Genomic DNA, 21,039 nt, shown 5'->3' on the forward strand with positions numbered 1-21,039 from the left:
GAAAAGCAACAAAGGCCTGGCAAACGTTAGGGCATAAATATAAAATTAAGGCACAAATTCACCTTCTTGGGAAATGTGACAGCAATTCATTTTTCCTGAATTCTTACACTGTTCGCGGAAAATATATGTTTTTCTACTTACTCTGGCTCACTATAGAAACTTCAGAATTTTCCCTGGACCAGCTCGCAAAGCTTGTGCTTTCTTCGTGATGCGCCTGGGACCCTCATCCGTAAATGAATCGCTGCATTGTGTGTGTGCACATCTCCACTGATGCACTGGAGAGAGCTGGGGTATTTGATGGACTGGGTAGCAGCTGTTCTATAAGATGGCATTTATAAAAACATCCTATTCTCTCTTCTTTCCATTTCTTACGCATAATAGGCATTCAATACCAAGGGAAAGAGGGATGCCAGGAATGTATGCCAATGCAGTACCACTTGGAGCTTACGGGAACCCATACAGCAGGCCGCTTCTAAGTGGGCAGCAGCAGATTCCTAAATTGTTGTCAAGTAAGTGGGTTCTGCTTTCTATGTTTCCAAGTAGAAAACTTTTACGATTTGATTTGAATCTGTTGCATTGTACCTATGTGAACATACTAAAAAGTTAAAGAATTTTGTGGTGTAAATATATCCTTGCACTATGGGTCTAACAGTGGGATTTCAATTGCTTTTCTGGCACGGGTTAACATTTGAGACTTGTGTTAGAGTAAATGCTGCATCTGCCTTCCCTAAATTCTGGCCCAAATCCTGCTGCTGCAAAAGGGCAGCGACTGTTTGAAAATGGGAAGCTCAGGTTTGTGTGCTGTGACACAGCCTTGATAGGAGCGCTTAGCTAGTGAAGACTGGTGGAAACTGTTTCCAGTTTACTGTCATCACTCCTCTCTGTGTCTTGCCTCCCGAAATTACAGATGCTATTTTAGGTATTGATTGCGTAGCGCTCTCGCGTTTTAGGGTTCACTCTATTCCGTGGAAATGGACACCATTTTTTTTTTAATCTCATAGATGTATTTTCCATTCATATTGAAGAAATTCAAATAGGTAGCTTGTTTTCCAACTGGTATGAGAGCTGAAGGGAGGGAGAAAGAAAATAATCCATTTTTTATGTTGAATGTCAGCTACTCCTGTTTGGAGGGAGATTTGATGTGCCGTGGTACGGATGGGACAGAGGACACCGTGCTGTCCCTGCTGAGGCTTTCGCCTTTACAAAAAGGTGGTGGGCAGACGGGCATCTATGAGTTCCGTGCTGTACGGTAGTGTCTAGTAGCTGTATTTAAGCATGGCAAATACCATGAGCCCAGGGATTTTCAACCTGCCAAGACCCTGCAAAAAACAGAGAGAAGCAAGCCTGGTATTATTACAAATTCAGCATATGATAGACTGTCCCCCCCACACACACACACACTGGAAAAATATGACAGTTTTAAAAAGTTGACGGCTACTGTTCTAGTCCCAAACAATTTTAAAGCTTGCTTATTTCCTGCTGTGATGTTTCTTTGCCAATARCAAGTGGACTCGGTAGTCCATCGTCGTCCCGCAGGAGATGCGTTTTGACTGATTTGGTGTTCTTCTGTCAATGATGGAAGTTCAGGCCGTACGCTTTTTGTACGCTTCTTACATTTCAGATGATTGTATTCAGATACCCTAAGTCATCTGGAACCCTCGTGCCTTGAGGACCTGAATTTTAAACTCACTTTTCACTTACCRTATGTGAGAAGGGTGGCTTGTATTACCTGGTTTGATATTTGTCCCTGAGATTGATCCTGTCAAAAAGTAATCTGCATCTCGTACCTTCACCCTGACCACGTATGCACGAACCTGATTCCTTTTGAAGAGGAAAAGCTTTTTTCTTCCCGTGAGAAGGCAATGCTGTAGCACCAGCATGAACCCTGACTTTTCTAGAAGGGTTGCTGGAATGAAGCGGCAAAGTACATGCTGTTCACTCGAGAGCTCTTACGACCAACCTCTCTTTTAAAGGCATTAATGCCAATTTGACTTTGTTATTTAGATGCTTGACTGGCCATGCTGTTCAGAGCCCAACCAGTTGATGTTCTGACAAAGCAAAAATGAATACAATCCTAGAAAATAATGAAAATGCACCAGAAAAACCATCTTTGAAAACTTTTTTTTTCTCCTTCCAGGCATTGGTTAATTGTCATAAATTTGAGGGAAAAGGTGTTACTTGAGTTAATTCAAATAATTATTTTGCTTAGATGAAATTAAATATCAAGTCACAATTTGAAATGAATGTGATGGTCTTTGCCAAATGTCTCGCTTCCATGAGCTGCTCTGGTGTTCGGAGAGTCGAGAGCTGCTTACAAACTTGAGACCTCTTCCGCGTCTGTTTGGAAGCTTGGAAGCAAAGTGATTGATTTTTGTGTTGCCCTTTTTTTTGGAATTGCTGCAGTGAAATGTACTAAAATGTTTCCCGCTTCAAAATGCAACTGTGTGCCTGTAGGTAGGATCCCATTTTGAATACCTTAGCCCAGTATTTAAATGTGATAGGAAAAATAACCTTTTGTCCATAAAGGGTTCCTAGTGTACGTAATTCTGCACATCTTCATAATTTGGCTGAATTTCAACATCAGTAGAAGCAGCAAACTTCCTAGAAGTTTGATGTTTGTGTCTGAGGAGAACAGCAAGAGGAAGAGGCTGGCCACAGAAAACAGTTAATGCGCAAGGCAAGGTGACAACTYGGGAAGGACAGTAGGACTCTGAACAGAAGAGCTGTGGTGACTTGCAGAGAGTGGCCGCTGCTTTGCGCGGGCTGCCCAGTCCCCCTTTGGAGGTTTGTATCCCTGTTCCTATTGCAGCTGCCGCTCCAGTTTTGGACAGCTAGCTTCAGGTACACGGGAAGAAGGGTTTTGCTCGAAGATGCCAGACCGAACTGGATTCACAGTCACGCTTTCCCTTCTCCCGACTGCAGCGGGTGTTGCAGCTTCTGGCAGAAGGGTGGTAGCAAACGGTCAGGAGGTCGGCAGTGTCCTCATCTGCTTTGCTGCTTGCTTGGTAAGCAAGAGGAGCGGTGGAAGAGGTGAGAGAATCCTGTCCGTTTGAAACCGCACTTCTTCATTCTGGGAAGGAGTGGTCTGTGTGAAGAGCTCCCCTAAAGGACATCGGTGAATGAGTCCTGTCTTCCTGCCTGTGATCGGGTGCTGCGTTTCTGTATGGTGAGTGGGACTGAGACAGGAGGGAGCTCGGCTAAGCTGCCTGAAAGGTGCAGCCTAAAAGATGCTTTAAAGTAAGTGGATTTCATTTTTCAGCTGAATTCATGCGATATTGCRTTATGCAATCGTTTGAGGTTTAAACAGCTGAGAGAGGTGAAGTTTTATAAGCTCCCAACAGTTTGTCATATGTAGGAGACCAGATTACTGCATATTGAAGCTGTCAGACTTCTTATACTTGACTTGCRTTTCTTGACTGCATATGGAACAGCAACTAAATAATTAAGATCAATGGCCATTCTAAATTAAACTTATTGTCCAGTCCCAAAGTAGATGAAGTGTACTTGAGCAGGGGGTGAAGAAGCTTTCTGTGTAAGGAATCAGATTGGTTTAAGTGGAGAGACAGATTGAATATAAGAGTCTGAAGCTATTAACTTTGATTAAAAGAAAAGAAGTGTTTTTTAAGCAAACAGAAATATGATCTAAAAAGAAGAGTGTGGGGAATGGGAAGGCAGAACTACCAGCCAGGCATCGTGTTTCTGTATTCATCTCCAAGGAGAAAAAGCATGTGTGGGTTTGCAGGGAGAGGAAGTATTCATGAGCCCAGTAGTCCCTATACTGTTGTCTATGACTTCTGAAGCTTGAGTCTTGACACTTTGTGGGAAATACTTATTTCAAAGCAGTTTTCTGAGCCTTACGTATGAGGAGCTGATGTTGCCAATTAGGTACTTACAAAGCTCTCATCCTCATGGCATCTGAGCACCTTGTGTTGTATAGGAAACACTCCAAATGCAAATATGCCCCAATGTCATCATTCTTTCAAATTGAGGAGGCTTGAATCCGCTGATCGATATGAAATCCCAGTCCATCTGTTGGCCTCAGAAATTATCTCGGGGCTTTCTTTCACACATCCTTTTCTCCCCTCATCTCCTGCCCCCTCCTCACCCCCAGATTGCCTCAGGCATTTCCAGTTGCTGTTCTGCAGGTGTGCCTGACAAATCTAAAAGCAAGGCTGTTCAGGAGAACAGGATGGGTTGTTTTTTTTCCTTCTTCTCCATTGTGCCTCTTTCCTTAGTGCTGCTTTTTTCCATTAGGCGAAGGTTGAGTTCTTGCTTTCCTGTTCGTGCAGTAAAAAGAGGTGCCAGGTCAACCTGCTGGTGCTTCCAGCTCCCTTTATGGCACATTGCCTTGCGTGCTGCCCGCAATCGTTGTACAAAGACCTTTCTCACACAGCGGGGCTTGCAGGGATGCCGTTGCTCTCCGGGGCTCGTCATTCCGAACAGAGTTGAGAAGCTGGTTCCTGGTCCTCTGTTATAATGGGAAAACTCAGAATTGGGGATGGGAGTACAGCACGCTGAAAATGTATGCTTTGTCCCATAATTTTGTTGTGGACCCCTTCTCTTCTGCTAATGATACCAAGCTGTCCTGGGAGATCAGTCTCAAACTCTGACTCTTGATTTAAACCGACTGCCATGTGAAGTCTTTACAACTGACTAATTGCAATAGTGGTTGACTTAATGTTTGGGTATCACCTATCTTTCAGTCCCTCTTTATTTAACCGAAGTGTGAGGACAGTAGGTGGTTCAGTCAGTGAGATGAGCAGGGATTAAACAGTATTAGAGATCCGCTTGCTTTCCAGAAGGAGTTCCAGAAATGCGTCGTGCTGTCTGGTTGGGAGGCCGATACCCAGCTCAGGCCTCCTGGGACTGTCAATGCCAATTGGCATCGGCGTATCTTCAATCCTGTTCTAYCACGTAAACAAGACCTGTTTAAACCAGACATGACTTAAGCCATTTAGAGGCCTAGTTAAACTACTTTCAAGTGCCATAGCCCAGAATTTCTGCCAAGATCAGTCTTCCTGGTGGTCACACTGAAGGATGTCTTTGCAAATGGGACCACGTCCACTCTAACACGTCATGGGTTCTGGGTTGTGTGGAGATGGTGTCAAGCAAAGCTGTTGAGATGGGAGCGCTTCAGCTACTCTCTGACCCTTCCTTCAGGAGGTGGTAGTCATCTCGTTGAACGGGGACAGTTCGTGTGGACAGCTTGTTTGCTCTGATGGAAACATCGGTTTAAGCGCGTGCCCCTTATTTCTCCKTAGCACCAGTTTCACCCGGACAGCATCTTTTGGCATTCCTAGATCTGACAGCACAGCTACCTCTCTGCCTTTTGCAGCCTTCTCTCTGAATTCAAGTACAAATGTCTCTGTCAAAGCTCAGATATCTTCAACTAGAAAATCAAATTAGAAGGAACGGGAAGGCACAAGCAGATTTTTTTTTTTTTTAAATGAGGCAAGTTATCTCTTGTATCAACATCACATTCGAGCAGCTGTATAATTATGTGAGAGTAAAAGGTAGAAGATGTTAGAGAACAGTTGTTTATTACAGCATAATTGGATTGGGAAGCTTCCTGAAAGCACACATTCACTCAATTTTTATGTAATTCAGAAGATCCAGAAGAACTAGGGATGATGTGGTTAAAACTTACACGTTTTATGGAATTGATATAAAGCAACTTTTTATGCATTATGTTTTTATATATATATATGATGGAGTAAAATTGGCCTCTAGAAGGGCAATGCGGTCAACCCAAGCGCTGTCTCTTCTTCAAGAGCCTGCTGTGGGTGTTCCTTACTGTTGTTCTCTGATTTGACTTTGATGTGCCAATTTTCGGCTGATGAATAATTGTCTGTGCTGGTAATTTGGGGAGTCAAGTGCAGCGTGGTGGTACTCTGTGAATGGCATATTTGGTTTCTGCAATCCAGGGTATCTGATTTATGACTTCCATTTCAGTCAGTAAACTTGTCAATTAGCTGCATTTGAAAAGTGATTTTGATTAGTGCAATCAGTAAACACAAAATCTCATCTTTGATTGCCGCACTGATTAGATAAATTGTTACTTGAGGAGCTGCTAGAGAAGGCAGTTTATTTAGCCTTATAGCTCTAGGAGATGCCTAAGTTTTAAAGAGTAAAGAAAATATTAATTGCCATTTCTTCTCCAATTTTGTACCTTTTTGAAGTGCAATTCACCGTTCCAAGCTTTTTCCCCTCCAAGATTGTCTATCAGAGAGCCGTAAAAATATATAGTAATAAGGTGACTTTTAAATGTTTTTTGTAATTGTTTCATTAAATTCTTTCTTAAGCCGCTCCCTAGAGCTGCAGAAAGACGTGATTACAGCAGGGTAGTTGGGCTCTTAGGTTTTCAGGTGGAGAGAAAGYGATGAAGTATGGTTTTTGACTAGCCCTTATTCAGGGATCTGTGTGAACAGAAACACTGTGCTCGGCGGAGACTGGCATCTCCCCGGGTGTCTCAGAGCACTCATTCGACCCTAGCTCTGGAATGGAAAAAAATGGTAATAAACTTCAACTAAAATTTGGAGTTGTGGCTGAGAGAAAAGAGGGAGAGGTAGTATTAATCTGTGCAGTTGTCTGGATACTCGGAGGTCTTACACAGTTCAGCCTTCAAAGAGGAAAAGCAAGCTCACCGTTATTCCTGCCGGACGATAGGTGTTTTCTGGAAGCCTGTGCTTCTCTGCAAGCAAAAGGGAAACCCTGTTTTGGGGTCTGCTGGCGCTTTCCATAGCGGTTTGACACAGGAATGTGCGCACCAGAAGCTCCAGCTTTGAAACRATCCGACCCCTATCTAGGCATAGGGGGTGAAAACAGCAGACCCGCAGGTCTTCTAGGTCTGCGTTGTGATGACGGAGCCGGAGCCTAGCAGTCATCAGGACAGTTGCGGCTGAGCTAAAGAGCTACAGGTGTTACAGCTATACACGGGATTTTTTTGTGAATCTACAAAATGTTTTGCCAGAACTCAGTTCTGTAGCATCACATATGTTTCTATGATGCTGGTATCCATGAAGCTATGAAATTATTAGGAATACAAAGTCGCGTTAGGGTATCTTTGGCTTGAAAGGAATGACACTGTCTGTCTTTATCAAATCTACAGGTGTGTTGCAAAATTAAAAAAAATTTTTTTTTTTAGCAGCTTTGTCTTCCTGGAGCTTTTTAAGGCATGAGTTTAAGGTTGTGTCTTAATTTTTTTCTTCCCCCAAAGTGGTTGAAACCAGTGTTGCGTGCCTGGGTTTTCTTGTATTGCATTAATTTTATATTCAAATCCAGCATCACTAGAGAATCGTTTGAGTCCAACCTGTTCATGCGTTTAAAAGTCGTGGTTATTCTGACAGGTATAAAAGTGCTGCGTATCTAAATCTGTGGAGTATATTTGGAACAAATTTGTGCTCCTCTATCTTTTCAGCCCTTGCGATGCTTTCGGCTGGTTTGGTTACAATATACATGAAATAACCCGTTGCGTTGGGTAGGAGCCGGGCTGCCGGCGCAGGGGAGAGGCGCAGGTTTTCTGCTACCCGTTTTCCACCCCCCCCCCCCCGTTTCTTTCAAATTACTGGAAAGCTTTAGCGCACGTGAATGCTGGCAATTTAACCGGGTGTTGCTGTGTCCCGCCGTGCTGTGCCCATTAGGCAACTTCTGGAACCAGCTGCTAAAATTAGGTCAACTTAAACACTATTGAAGACGCTCAAAGGTGTCGCCGAGGCTGCGGCTTTTGAGCGATACACRGTCTCGAGTGTTGCGAGCCGACCAGGGAGCTATTGAGAAGCTTTGCTTTCATCCTGTTTACCGAGCGGTTTGTTTAGGAGAACAACAACCATTTAATTGCAGGTCCCCTTAAAGCCGTGTTGTTACTGCGACGTCTTTGTATGGGGCTAGCTTGGGCAGAAGAAACAAGTGAGGAGTGGGTGGTCCTCTTCACCGCGCTTCGTTAGCGCTAGGTCTTTGGCCAAGCTTCCACCAAAAAAAAAAAAAGTTTAACTCAGCCTTGACTATATTACCTGAGAAGCCATTAATAGTTCATTATATATCATTACTGAGATCAGCTTTTAAATATCTCGTTCCTAAAACTTTGTTTACTTTATTTTGTGAACTCGTTATGCGCTCTGGCCGTTCTTTTAGTTTGCTTTACAGAGTAACTTAGCCTAAGCAGAGGGAAAGCTGAGCACGTTGTGAGCAAAAAAATTGTTTGTTGCTCACAAACACAGAAAAGTACGTCCTGATGATGGTACAGCTGTGTATGTTTATGTATGTGTATATATGTATTTTTATATACTGTGGCGATGAATATGTTTGTAAGAAATGTAAGTATTAAATGAATGAAGTCTTCAGTTGTTACAGTAGCAGTCATCTTTTTGCCTTTTTAAAAATCCCAGAAAACACTGATACCTGTGAAGGTTGAAACGTGATCTGGGTAGTTCCAGCAATTAAAATTCTTTTTTTCTTACAGCTTGAAGTTTATTGGACATAATAATAATAAAAAAAAAAGACGCAAGGCAAATGTTGCCTTTTATCAATACTGAGCTTGTCACTGTCTGATGTAAAAGGACTCTGTCAAAATATTGGCTCACCAATGGTAACCAAATAAGATTTGGTGAAATGTATTTGGCAGTATATCCAATCTGGGCTCTTCCGTTCTGTTTGACTTTTTAAAACGAGTTTTATGGCACATTTAAAAATAAATGATGGAGTGTAGAAAGTAGAACACAGCTCTCTATTTATTTTTTTTTCTTTTAACTTTTAATTTTTTTTGTTTTACCCTGTAGATCTTAGGCCGCAGGACTCCTGGCGAGGTCCGACGCCGTTGTTTCAGCAGTCACCGCAAAGGTAAGGCAGGTGCGACCGAGCTCTTGGAAAAAGGGGGCAAGAGGATGCGCACGGCTCTGGGAGGTTTCACAACATCGTTTCGTCTTTGTTTTGAGTTTTGTTGTTTATGTTTGTCTAAGTTATGTCGTACAGCAGTTTTTGAAGTTAATTAGTGTCCATGATTTATTTATATTTTGCGAGCGCGCTATACAGGGTTCATCCCTTAAAAGGTTTGAGTACTTTGTGTTAAAAAAGAAGGCGGCAAAAACACTTTCCATTAAAACTCAGCCTTCAAAATTAACTTTACTGTTGGTGCTTTGCTACTGTTCTTGGTTCTTTGGCCTTTATCTTATTGAAGCTTTTGAGATACTAYGAAATTGAACACAGAGAGCTTAAAACTGCATTAGATTTTGGACAGGCTAAACAAATTTCTTTTTAGGAGGGTTGTGGAGCTTAATGAGGCATAACTAATGGTGTTCCACTTTTATCATTTCTGTGCTGCGACCGCAGCATTAGTACAGACTAGCCATTGATTCTTGCTACAAACCTCTTGAAGTCCTAATCAGCTTCTTTGGTACAACTTTTTCAGGCCTGACAAGCCTATTGTAGGGCAGTGTCACTGTAGGTCAGTAGTTATTAGTTGCCACTGAAAACAGTTTCTTTAACTACTTAAGACCGAACTGAATTAAATGCAGRAGGGACTCAGAGAAGGATTATGGAATCTGCAGTCCAATAAGTGCCATCGAATAGAAAGAATGTGACATGGTTTGATAATAAGGGATGTTTTACGTGCGTTCCTTCTCTGACAGCTTGTATGTCCTTAAGTCAGATGGACTTTATAAACTCCAGTATACCTGAGAAAGCTATGAATAATTATATTTGTTTGTTTGTGGAGGAATGGGAGCATATATGAGATCTTTGAAGCTTCTGCTCTTAAGCAAAACTTTTTTTTTTCCCTCTCTTTTTTTCCCCCGTGTTTTTATGTGCAAATGGGAAATATCAGCTTTGGGAGAATTTATTGAGCTCTCTATAATCACACTTTCCATGGCAACCGTTCTGATCCCTATTGAAGTAACTCCGGCTCCCTCATCCTGTGCCATGTCGGTGTGCAATCCTGCATTATAAACTTTGAGTTTGTCCACGTGAGTTGCTCTTCTCAAACGTTAATTTAGTGCAACTTGCGTAGTTTCATTTTTATGAAATATTGCTGCAGTTCAGGAGCTTGTGATTGTTTTTATAATGCTGTGCTTTTGTGATTTTTTTTTTTACCAGGCTGCTTATTTTTGCAAAGTGGGAGASTTTCTCGGTTCACATATAAATAATTTCTTTCTGCCAAAACTTCTGTTTGTTTCTCACTCAAAATGCACTTTTTTACTTAATTGTGATATTAGACTGTGTCTCTAATCRGAATCCAGTCACAAGATTACTGCGCTTGGTTTATGTTAATACCTTTAGAAGCGATCACATAATGTCCAGATATTTTAGAACATTTATGCAGATTTATGCCGTTGTACGATTCAATCTTTAACTTGCCCAGTGTGCTTCTAGGGTTGCAATACCGACTTCAGTATTCGGTTCCTAAACTAGAGGAAATGTGTGTCCCCTAAGGTAACTTTAAATTGAAAATGTGTTATCTCAACCCAGAAAATAAACTTCAGGGAATTTTGGAGAATGACTTTCTAGCTTTTGAACGAAAACAGTATATTTACAATGCTTCCTCTCTCCCCAACTTATTTCTTGTTGTACCTCTGATAGTTTATAAAAATCGCGAACTTGCCAGGCTTAGTGCTGGGGCTAAATAATTATGCTGTGGTTTTGGGAGGTGTTTGATTAACAACAGATGCCATGGGCTGATGTTGAATTACTTGCCCTATCGCCATAAGCACGGAGAGTTAAACAAAGGTTTTAAACGTATACGTGGGGTAGACGGACTCGGTGCCGTTTTAGGGAAAAATGGTTAAACCTGTTGAACCGAAACCCTCCCGAGAGGTTTCCAGGTCCCTGGCAGTACTGCTGCCTCCAGCTCTGCTCCTGCTCGCCGCCGCTTCCGGCGCGTGGGAAGCGACTGGGTGCCGACGGGGAGAGCCGCGAGGAATTTCTGTCCTTGTAGCACCTCAGCGCCCAGGAGAAAAGCAGTTGAGGGAGAGGCCAACCCCTGCTCCAGCCTTGTAGCCTCCTGTCTACCCACCTCATCTGAAAATGTCCTTGATTTGCAGAATCAAGGAAGGGATAACCATGAAGCCCAGTCCTGCTCATAGATGAGACTTCCAGGGGAGCTGATGTTGGAACACAGAAATGCTTTACTTTATCAAGTTTCCTGACGTTGTATTTTAGCTATTTTGTATGTATATGCATCAGTTTAATTGTAAGTTGACGTAACACGGGATAGTGCATTTGAGTAACTTTGTCAATATGGACTTGCGATATTCCAAATGGCACGAATCTTCTTTTTTTGTTACCTGCAAGGCATGCTTTTGCTTTGCACAAATCTCCACCCTCAGGTAACTCGACTCTCCAATTAATACATATACGAGATGGACATGAAGTCAATTGCTGTGAAGGCTGCAGTTACCTGGTTTGTGCCTACCAGATGAAAATCTAAAATATTGGCCTATAAAAATAGTGCATAATTCAGGGAACTGAGAGGAGCAGAAAGCTATATGCTGCTTTTCTGGCTTTAAGACTAGATACGTAATATCAGCTTTTTTCCTACTAGGTTAATCCCTGTAGTATATAATGTTTCTAACTGAAAATCACCAATTTCACTATTTAAGATTACCCTGAAGCTAAAACGGCCCAAAATAATAGAGATTTTAATATTAATGTGTTTCATTGGCTAAGGTCCCACCTTTTCACTAAAGAGCGCTTTGTTTTTAAAAACAAAGTTTTAAAATTTGTACAAAATACTTAGTAACCTCAAATGAAACTTGTTTTGAACTTTCGCGTTCCGGGCACGTGACAAATGCGTGCCTGTGATCCTCAGCTGCTGAGGCTGTTTATCGCAAGCACGTTAGCGAAGCTGTAGGAACTGAGCGACTGTTGGTGAAAGTTCAGAACTGGGGTTACGCAGGTAATTCACTGCCCTTCTCCTTATGGCTGGACAGTATACTCTTCCTGAGGAGTCTGCTCTTTTCTAGGAGTAACGAAATAAAATGTGAGTTCTCAAAACACTTAAAAGGAATATCGTACCTGCAATACTGATTTTGAGCATTCAGTCCCAGAAAATGTAATGTGCTATTAACTTTAAGGAAATGTGTTGCTCCGCCTAATGAATGATTCGGATAACATTATGCATTTCTAGACATACATCTCTGATACTAAAAACAAAACTGCGCAGTTCAGTAAGACCATTTAGCTCTTGTACTAAAAATGAACATGCTCAAATACTACAAGTTGTAATTACCAAGTGTGTATTTATCGGGTAAGACCYGTACTTTTATGACCTGGAATCAAGGCGTTTCATTTCTGGAGATGGTTGGAGTTTCTTTTGCCTTTGTGAAATTCAGACGGATGTTAATCCGTCCAGGCCCGGCGGTGGGCACACAGGCAAAACCTCTAAAACCACAAGTAGTTTGTATTGAAAAGCAGAAAATTTTCACGTCCAAAACACCCGTTTTCATTCAGTTTACTCTTATGCTTACTTAAGGTTGTCTTAATACAACCTTTTTCTCCATTGCTGTTGGAGAAATTCCTATTTAGAAGCTCTTTCCTCTCCAGCGTCACTTCCTCAGTTGCGCGAAGGCTCGTTTGCCGGCCGTTGTGCCGTCGGCTATGAATACTCTCTTGGTCGGTCCCTTTCCCAAAATTCATACCTCTTCCTTGCACCGCGTGAGCAGTTGAAAGAATGCAGCACGTTCAACCTCGGGGTAAGGTTGTTCCTCCAAGGCTGAAGTCCAGCCGATTTTTAATCAAACCAGCGTAGCCAAAGACTCTTCCGAGATGACCAAAGTAACATTTAATTTAGCGTCTTTGCAATGGTGCAGCAGCCAAGTATGAAATGCAGTGTTTGTGTTCGCTCTGTTACTCTTCTTGCTCTCAGCGGTCCGTCCACACAGCGTTCAACCGTCTCGCTCTCAAACAGGAGTCAAAAGAGATTAACTGTCCTGACTACTCAATATTTTTCCGTTACAACAGCATATTATTCTGCAAAACATAACTATTTTGAATTCTCTTAATGAATTGTGTCCTTAGCAGTGCTTAGCGTTAAAGACTATATCATGGCTATATCATTTTTCTAAATATTTTTTAATCAAACAGTGATTTGATGCATTATACCTGTTGCTTTATAATTGTAACGCTAGATAGGCACTTGAAGGCAATTAAAACATTTCTTGCTCTTAGTAATCTAGGATGGCAAACTAGGTTATAATAGACGTTGAATTTGTGTTCCCATATAAACTGTACACCAAATGTCAGTCAGTCCGTGCCAATTAGTGCTTATGTTGCTAGGTCACCGTGGTCAATTGAAAACGGCATCAATAGAACTTGAAAAGGTTTCTTCCCGATCGGACCTTCTGACATATTGAGCAGAATAATGGATGGGAAAAAAACAGCCCAGGCCCCTACCCTAGATTCAGAATACTCGCCGTAAGAATTCATTTGCAACCTGCAATTAACTGGGAAGAATGGGCTCCCAGAAGGAGTCTGGACGTTGCGAAAAGAAAGCCTCATTCTCCTGTACGGCACATGTGTGCTCTTTGGATGGTGTGTTACGTTTAGCTAACTTGGTGATCGCCGCGTTTAAACACACGTTGCGGATCCTCGCAGATGAATTGGCAAATATTGCCCCTCAAACACAAGATGGGCAAGATCCTTCCAAGGAATTAAAAAAAAAAAAATCTCCGGTTTGTAAAGCAGAATGTGCTGCTTGTGATAGGGAACGGTTATCCAACTTTCAAGCTGTGGTGAAGAAAGCAAGCAAGCAAACGCGGCCTTTTAGTAAGAGAATCTTTGAAAGACTGTTTTCCCCCATTTTTCTGTGATGATTTGGCCACCTACAGTACCACTACATGCATGGTCAGGGGTGACGGCGTGTGACTCTGAGGCAAATCAAATCATGTATCCTGCTAGACTGTAGACATTGGGGTTTCGTCGTATGAAATTCATGGTATCGTGTTTTTTTTTTTTTTTTAATTTGTACAGAAGCGCCGGGGCTGCTCCTCTTCTCGCCTGGAACCGCATGCTGCCATCCCAAAGTCAGTACCAGCCGGGTCAGTACCAAGGACTAGGCGGACCGATGAATTACCCGCAGAGACCTGAAGATCGTATGGACAGGGGAAGACAGGTATGAAAGCACTGCCCTTTTTCTGCACGTTTCACCCCCTCTTTGGCATACCGTTTCCTTCGCGCGTGGGCGCGGGGTGCGAGTGCAGCAGCTGAGCCTTCCTCAGCTGGTTTTAGTCCAGCTGCCTGCGTCATCGGTGAAAAATACTGACAAATAAGCTGCTCGGCCTCGTCCAGCCGCTCTGCGTGTATCGGTGGTAAAAGGCTTGTGTCGCGGCCGTGCTACAACTGCTTTTTGTTAGACCTGGATCACGTGTGCTAGTGAGTTACGCGCTTCTTGCGGCTTGAGGAAATATAACCTAAAGGCAAGCGTTTCAGCCAGCCTTCCCCTCCTGTAGGGAAGTGTATAAGCGACGTGTTTTGGGGACAGAAGAGTTCCTTTCCAGCATGCCTTTAAAATGCAGATTCTTATAGCTTAATTACATATTTTGCTCTAATGCTTTTTGGATTTGTCTTAGCTGAAAAACTACTTAAATGTTAGGTTCTGGTAACCAAAGAAATGAACGTGGCTGTGAATTACACGTGAAAATGAGTGCTTAAATGAAAGCAAGTGAACCAGATAGGAGAACCTCTTCCCAAATTGTAAGTGAATTTGCCATCGGTGTATGAAAATGCCACATTATGAAATGCTACAGTATGAAAATGCTTGTTGAAAACAGCAGGCTGTTTTGCTTCTGTGATTTTTTCTTTTTTAATGTTACCATTAAAACAACCTGCATAAACTCTTGAGTATTTACCATGTAAATATATTAACTTAAAATACATCCCAGGTTTTCATGTTAGGCTTTGGGCATTTATGTTCCGTTCCCGTTTTTGCAAATCGGAACTTTTACTCAGCTGTGGGGAGGTTACTGACCAGTAAAGGGGAAATAAAAGGAAGAGTCCTCAGCTGCTTGCAGTCGGCCCTATTTCCCAATCCTTTATATGGAAACTCGGGCACGAACTGTTTGAAATCTCACTGCTGTGGGATCTGGTTCAGCTACCTCTCCTAAATGYGCTCAAGACAAGCCGCACTTTGAGTGTACTCCTAGTTTTTCTTTTTTCCTTTCCAGTCAGCCCATCTTTTCCAGTCTGCAAATATTTGTATTATGCAGTACAACACAAACGCAGTCAAATTTGGCGTTTGGTTTGTAGGACTGTTTCTCCTATTTCTTCATGCTAGCGGAAGCGTATAGCAATTTTCATGTTGATTAAATTCTGTCCTGCAGTACGTGTACTGGATAATATCCTAGTCTCCTTTGCTGATACATTGGGGACTGCAAATACGATCAGCTTAACTGGGAATCTGAGATTTCGTGGATCTGGCTTGCTTCTGCCTTGAAGTTTTCCTCTGGACTTTGGCTTTACACTGGTAGCAGCAGCAAAGTAGTTGAGTAGGGTTATGCAGTGATTCCTTTGGGGTATTAATATGGGTCGGAACTTGAGTTTCCGTTCTCATAACGAAAAGTGGAAAATTCGGAATTGTCAYGCCAGACAGCTTATTTGAAAGCTTGTTTTTTGTTCCTTCTCTGGCTCTTTGTCCACTTCATGTTTTTTTCTTTTTTATCCCGATCAGAAACTTGACATAACTTATCACAGTCATTTTTGCACTGTTATTATTGATAATTATGGTGCGCCTTTTTTTTTTTTTTTTTTAAGGCASMTAACAGAATAAAAACACCCAGTCCATGACGGCAGAGCCTTGGGCCTTTGCTGGGGACGCTTTTTGCAAAGCTTCGTGCGCCTCTGCGGCCGGTTCAGCTCGTCGGGGCTGAAGCCCGGCGGAAGCGGCCCGCGAGCTGCTAACGCCGTTCCCGGCTTTGTCTGTCGGCCGCCGGATTACGTGCTGCTGCTGAAAAGATCTATAGGCAGCGAGCGATCCGTCCCGGCGCCCGCGCTCTTCAGCTGCGCAAGGGTTCAGCCGAGCCCTTGTTAGCGGTGGCGGCGGCGGCGAGGTTCCCCTCTCTCCCCCCGAAGGGTTTTTAGTGCCGTCGAGGCTTTTGAGAGCGCGCTGAGAATCGTCTTCAGCTCCTTCGGTTGCGATATCGGGTGTCATAGGGAGAAACGTGGAAGAAGAGAGGCGAGCGCGCCGTGCACGCTTGCTTCAAGTATGCTCGGGAGGCATTACCGGTACAAATCCTTGCAGGACCCGTCCTGGCTGTAAGCAAAATTAGCCGGCGCGGGAGACGATTCTATTAGGATTAGTGGGGAAAGGGTGTTCTAGCTGGGGGGGGGGGGGGCTGTGCTGCCCGCCTTGTCGCCCAAATTTTCTCGGTATAACCAAAACCGGGATGAGGCACGTATCGACAGGGTGGAGGGAGAGCGTCGGCGTTTGCAAGTCTTTCGTTCTGTACCGTACAGGTTTACCCCAAACCCTGGGGACGAAACAAGTGCACAACCGTACTAATCCGTAGCGTAGGCTGTTGCAATACCGTGGAAAAATCAGCGAAGGGTTTTCATGCTGGCGGAGTGAGTCYGGGTGGTGTTTAATTCGGGGCGGAAAGCCAGATACTTGGAARAAAGCACGTCTGCTGTCCCATATTCTGTTCCTTCATCCCGGAGCAAGCGGATATTTTGGCRAAGGGGAGGAGTGCGTAAGCCAGTCCGGGTCCCGACCTTAAATTCTTGCCGCGTAACCGCTGCGGCTGGGCGCAGAGGTGAGCGGGAGCCGGCGCCGTAGGGCAGCGCTCGCGGAGGGCTTCCCCCCCCCTCCTGCTCGGCTCACGTGGGGCAAAGCCGTCTCGCCGCCGCGACACCTCCGGACGCGGCGCCGGCGCGGATCCTCCAAGCCTCGCCACTCGCTCGCCGACCCAACGGTCAAGGAGAAGAGGGGGCGACGAAGCTCGGTAACGCCGCGCTCCTGCCCGAGCCGCGGTGCACGTGTCGGTGGCGCTGGGTCGTGTAGCGAGGTTACGTCGAGGTGGAGGCGGAGGACTTGTTTGTATTCGAATACGCGGCGGCTATTGGGGGAAAATACTTCTGGCCGAGTAAACTTGCTTTCCTATTTAATTTTCTTATCAACTGCCTCGCTTTCTAACCGTTTCSAGTCGCCTTTTGAGAACTGTTGTTGCTGTTCTATCTTTTTTTAGATTATTTTTTAAATGAACTTTCAGTTGCCATCGTTTCTTTGGGACCGACAAACACCGAAGTAAAATCCGAAGCTCCCTTAAAGCGTTGAGGGAGCCGAAACAAGAATCGAATCTGGYGTTGCCGTCTATAAATTCCAAAGCTTTTCTTAAAGCCTTGAAAAGGAATTCAAGTGGGAGTGGTGACACACAGTAGCATAAATAATTATCTTTGGTCCCTTTCACCTCTGAATTCTTCTTTTTTTCCCCCCCCCCCCGCACACAGAGCACGGCCTGAAGAGGTTAATAAACACGCTGCTACAGAGCGCTCGCAAAATTAACGCCACTGCCATGGATATGGATTGCTCGGTGGTAGGGGGTGTTCAGCGGAGCGTCTTCCAGGCGCTCCAGAAGGCTAAAGATCACGTTGCAGAGGCGTTAAACTTTTTTGGGGGTTGATTTCCTAATAATATATCATTGAACGTCCAGAAAATGCCTTCCGTAACTGTTAAAAGATCTGTGAATTGTACCTTTATACGCCTGCTGGCAGGAAACTTATGCTATTTACAAAACTGGAAGGATTTTTCGAGGGGTATGGTCGACTTGTTTCTCTTTAATTGATTACAATAAAAAAAAGTATTTATATTTTTATATATATATATTTTTATATATATATATATATATATATATATAAAAAAAACCTTCCTGATAGTGGGAGCAATGCATTCTGCACATCTCTTTCGGACTCTCTTAAAAATAGGGTGTAAGAAAGTGGTTTCTCTTGAGAAAACCTTTTTCGCTTGCCCGCCACAAACGCGCTGAAGCTGAACGCTCCCGTCGCGGGTTTGCTTGCCGTCCTCTCGGTTTTGGCTGTTATCTCTGCATCCCGGTGGGACGGGGTAGGGACGGGTTTCTCTTTTACGGAAGCAAACAAAAAACCCTGGAGCTGGAGCTGGTGGGTGGCACCGCAACGGCATTAACTTTGGGGTATCTAAAAGGTGTCAGGTTTTGACATCACTTCCAATGGACTTTCCCCTTTTATGAAACCTTCTGTTAACGTATGGGGCACCTCATCTAAATGTAAAGGCAGATATATAGTTAATTTGCAGTTATTTCCAAGATGCGATATAGGGATGTTTCACCTAGTATTTAAAACCGAATGAGTGGTGAAAAAGGCCGCCTCTGTTACAGAAATACAAACTTTTTTTTCTTAAAAAAAATCTATCTTACTGTAAAGACATATACATTAAAAATGCCTTATTTTATGCTTTAGCATAAGATTGCTTGCAACTAAAACAGAAAACGCGTGGTCAAGACAAATGATTTTTTTCCTTCTACAGAATAATAAAAATAAAGCTGACCGATCCTACTGACAGCTGTACAAGCATCGCACATCTCAGACCGCAATATTGGTGGCTTAACTGAAGTATCGCTCGCAGCATTATTCTTTGTAAAATATAAGCATATATATATGCTTATATATATATATATATATATGGCAAACCCCACTGGTTTTCAAATGTGCTTCGGGGGTGGTGTGCATTTTTTTTCCCCCTTGCTTTATGCCTTTTGCTGCCGGCGTTGCCGGAGACAAAGACTCCGCGGCGGTTTCCTAACCTGGAAGCGCGTCGTCCTCGGCGCTGTCCTGCAGCGTGTTTTATTTCTCCTTTAGGAAAAGCTCGGCGCCTGCAGCAGCCCGGACGGGGAGCGAGGCCGGCGCCGCACGGAGCCGCGCTCCTTCCGAGGGCGGTTTGGGTTTTCAGGAGGGGGGCTTGTGAACGCCGTTAAGGGACGCCGGGCTCTTTGGGCGCCCGAAGAACGCGGTGTTTCCCTCCCGTACGGAGCCTGAAGCCAGGCGAACTTGTTTACCGCGCCGTTAATCCAAAAAATAAACGCTTTGCTTCTGTTTGTTTGCAGGCGTACGGCCCCGGGAGGCCCTACCCGTTGCCACCTCCCTCGGGAAGATACAGCTGGAATTAGCGCTCGACCCTTCTTTTCCTTTTTTCTTTCTTTTTTTTTTAAGGATAGAAAATGTCTGGGGTTTTTTTTGTTTGTTTTTATTAATTGGGGGAAAAAATGGAATCCTTGAACATCTCCGTAGTTTTTAAACTATGACGCTTGTTTTAAATGTGTACATTTCTTACTGAACTGATTATTTTTTTTTTGGTGGGGCTCTACGTCGCTTCGGAACGGTCTAACGCGAACTACAAGTAAACTAGATTTGCTAATTTGCTTGTGAGCCATTGGAGGAGGCCGGAGTGCTGGTTTTGTCCGTGTTACGTATTCGAGCCGTGCTTAGCTCTGCCTGTCGATTTGAACTCCAAACCTCCTTTGCTTCCGCGCACGAGAGCCTGAAAACGGACGCGGCGTTTTAAAGACTGCACCGAAATCGGATTTTATGAGCTCTTAGGGAAGACGCAGCAGGCAGCCGCCGGAGCACGGGGTTTAAAGACGGTCCTGTCGCTATATTCCTTGTAAGACGCTGCTTTGAATTTCTCACAGAAAAAATAAAAAAAAGGAAAAGAAGAGATTTTTGGACTTCGAAGTAAAACATTTCGACTTTTACAACTCGTGCCTGTTCTCGACTTTGTTACTGTAACATAATCAAGCACGGAATGTGTATTTGTCTGTTTTGATATATAATTTAAAATAGCTACCAAATACGTGGTTTCCCTTCGTTTTTAGTACACTTTCTAGGGATTTTTTTGTGCAAGTGTATCGAATCAGTAAATATTTTTTTTTTTTTTGCTTTATAAAGTGGCTTTTGAAATTCTGAGTGCTACTGAGTGGTTTATTTCCCTTACCCCCCCTCGAGGATACTTTGGTAGGGTTTAGCTACAGGGGTCCCACTCTTTGCCCCCTTGAGCTGATGCAGCGGCTCTGTCCGAGCCGGCGCTGCCACGGGGGGAAGGACGGACGGATGGATGGACGGACGGGGCGCCCGTGGGTGGGGGGGGGGTGACTCCTTCCCCGCGGCTTTGGTTTTAGTTTCAAAGAGCGGAGCCGCGTCCGTGCCCGGCGCTCGCCTCTGCCCCGGTGCTGCGGGAGGAGGAGGAGGAGGAGGAAGGGGAAGGGGCCGCGGGGGGGGCAGCGCAGGTGCCGCGGAGCAGCGGCTTTGCCGCGCGGAAACACGCTCGCGCAGCGGCAGCGAAGCAACGAAAACTTGAGAACAGTGTTTCCTTTTATTGTAAAAAAATAAAATAAAATAAAATAAAATAAACCCCACAAGCAGGACGCTGGAAGCGCCCGCGACTCCTCCCGCCGCTCGCTCGGTCGCGTCCCCCCCGCGCAGCGCAGCGCCCGTTTCCCCGCGCCGCTTCCCGGCCGCCTCCTGCCCCGCCGGGAATCGCGCTCCTCCTCCTCCTCCTCCTCCTCCTCCTCCTCCGGGCTCCCCCCCGCTCCAGGGAGGCCAGCGAAAAGCCGGGATGCGCCAGGCCGTCTTCGTGGCGGCTGCACCGGGCACGCACCGGAGGGCTCCTCCGTCCACGCGCGTGCATTTATTCACTAAGCAACAATTAATAACAACAATAAACCCCCCCCCCCCACCTTAAAATCCGCGCATGGAAGTGCAGAAGCTCCTCCGCGGGAATAACCCTCCCTCGCTACCGCTCGTGGATTAAATTTTTCCCCCCCTTGATCTAACAGCGGCGGCTCCGTCTCGCTCCCCGTCCTCCAAACGGCAGCGGCCGCTCGCCGCCTCCCCGACCTCGAGTTACAATTCARTTTACCTCCAATCGAGTCATAATGAAATCGCGCTTCAGGGGCACCCTCGTAAAATTAATTCCGCCGAGGTAAGYTGCACTTCAGAAGATTTATTGTTCGCCTTCGATGGGTTTGTAAGATACACGCAACAAGCGGCCTCGGGCTCTCGGGCGCGTTTCGGTTTCGCCGGAGCCGC

The 21,039-nt window shown here is 44.5% G+C and overlaps 1 protein-coding gene across 1 annotated transcript in view; it reads left to right on the plus strand.

The window, feature by feature from the left end:
* XRN2 (5'-3' exoribonuclease 2) overlaps nucleotides 1-19,144 on the plus strand; it is a 64,879-nt gene extending 45,735 nt beyond the window's left edge. Inside the window, exons 28-30 of the mRNA XM_026060201.1 lie at nucleotides 382-509; nucleotides 13,957-14,098; nucleotides 19,059-19,144. Of these exons, the coding sequence (XP_025915986.1) occupies nucleotides 382-509; nucleotides 13,957-14,042 (214 nt within the window). The 3' untranslated portion in view covers nucleotides 14,043-14,098; nucleotides 19,059-19,144. The remainder of the gene's footprint in view (nucleotides 1-381; nucleotides 510-13,956; nucleotides 14,099-19,058) is intronic.
* The last annotated feature ends 1,895 nt before the right edge of the window (nucleotides 19,145-21,039 follow it).

The sequence above is a fragment of the Apteryx rowi genome, unplaced genomic scaffold (genome assembly GCF_003343035.1).
Source record: "Apteryx rowi isolate R43461 unplaced genomic scaffold, aptRow1 scaffold_167, whole genome shotgun sequence".
NCBI lineage: Eukaryota > Metazoa > Chordata > Aves > Apterygiformes > Apterygidae > Apteryx > Apteryx rowi.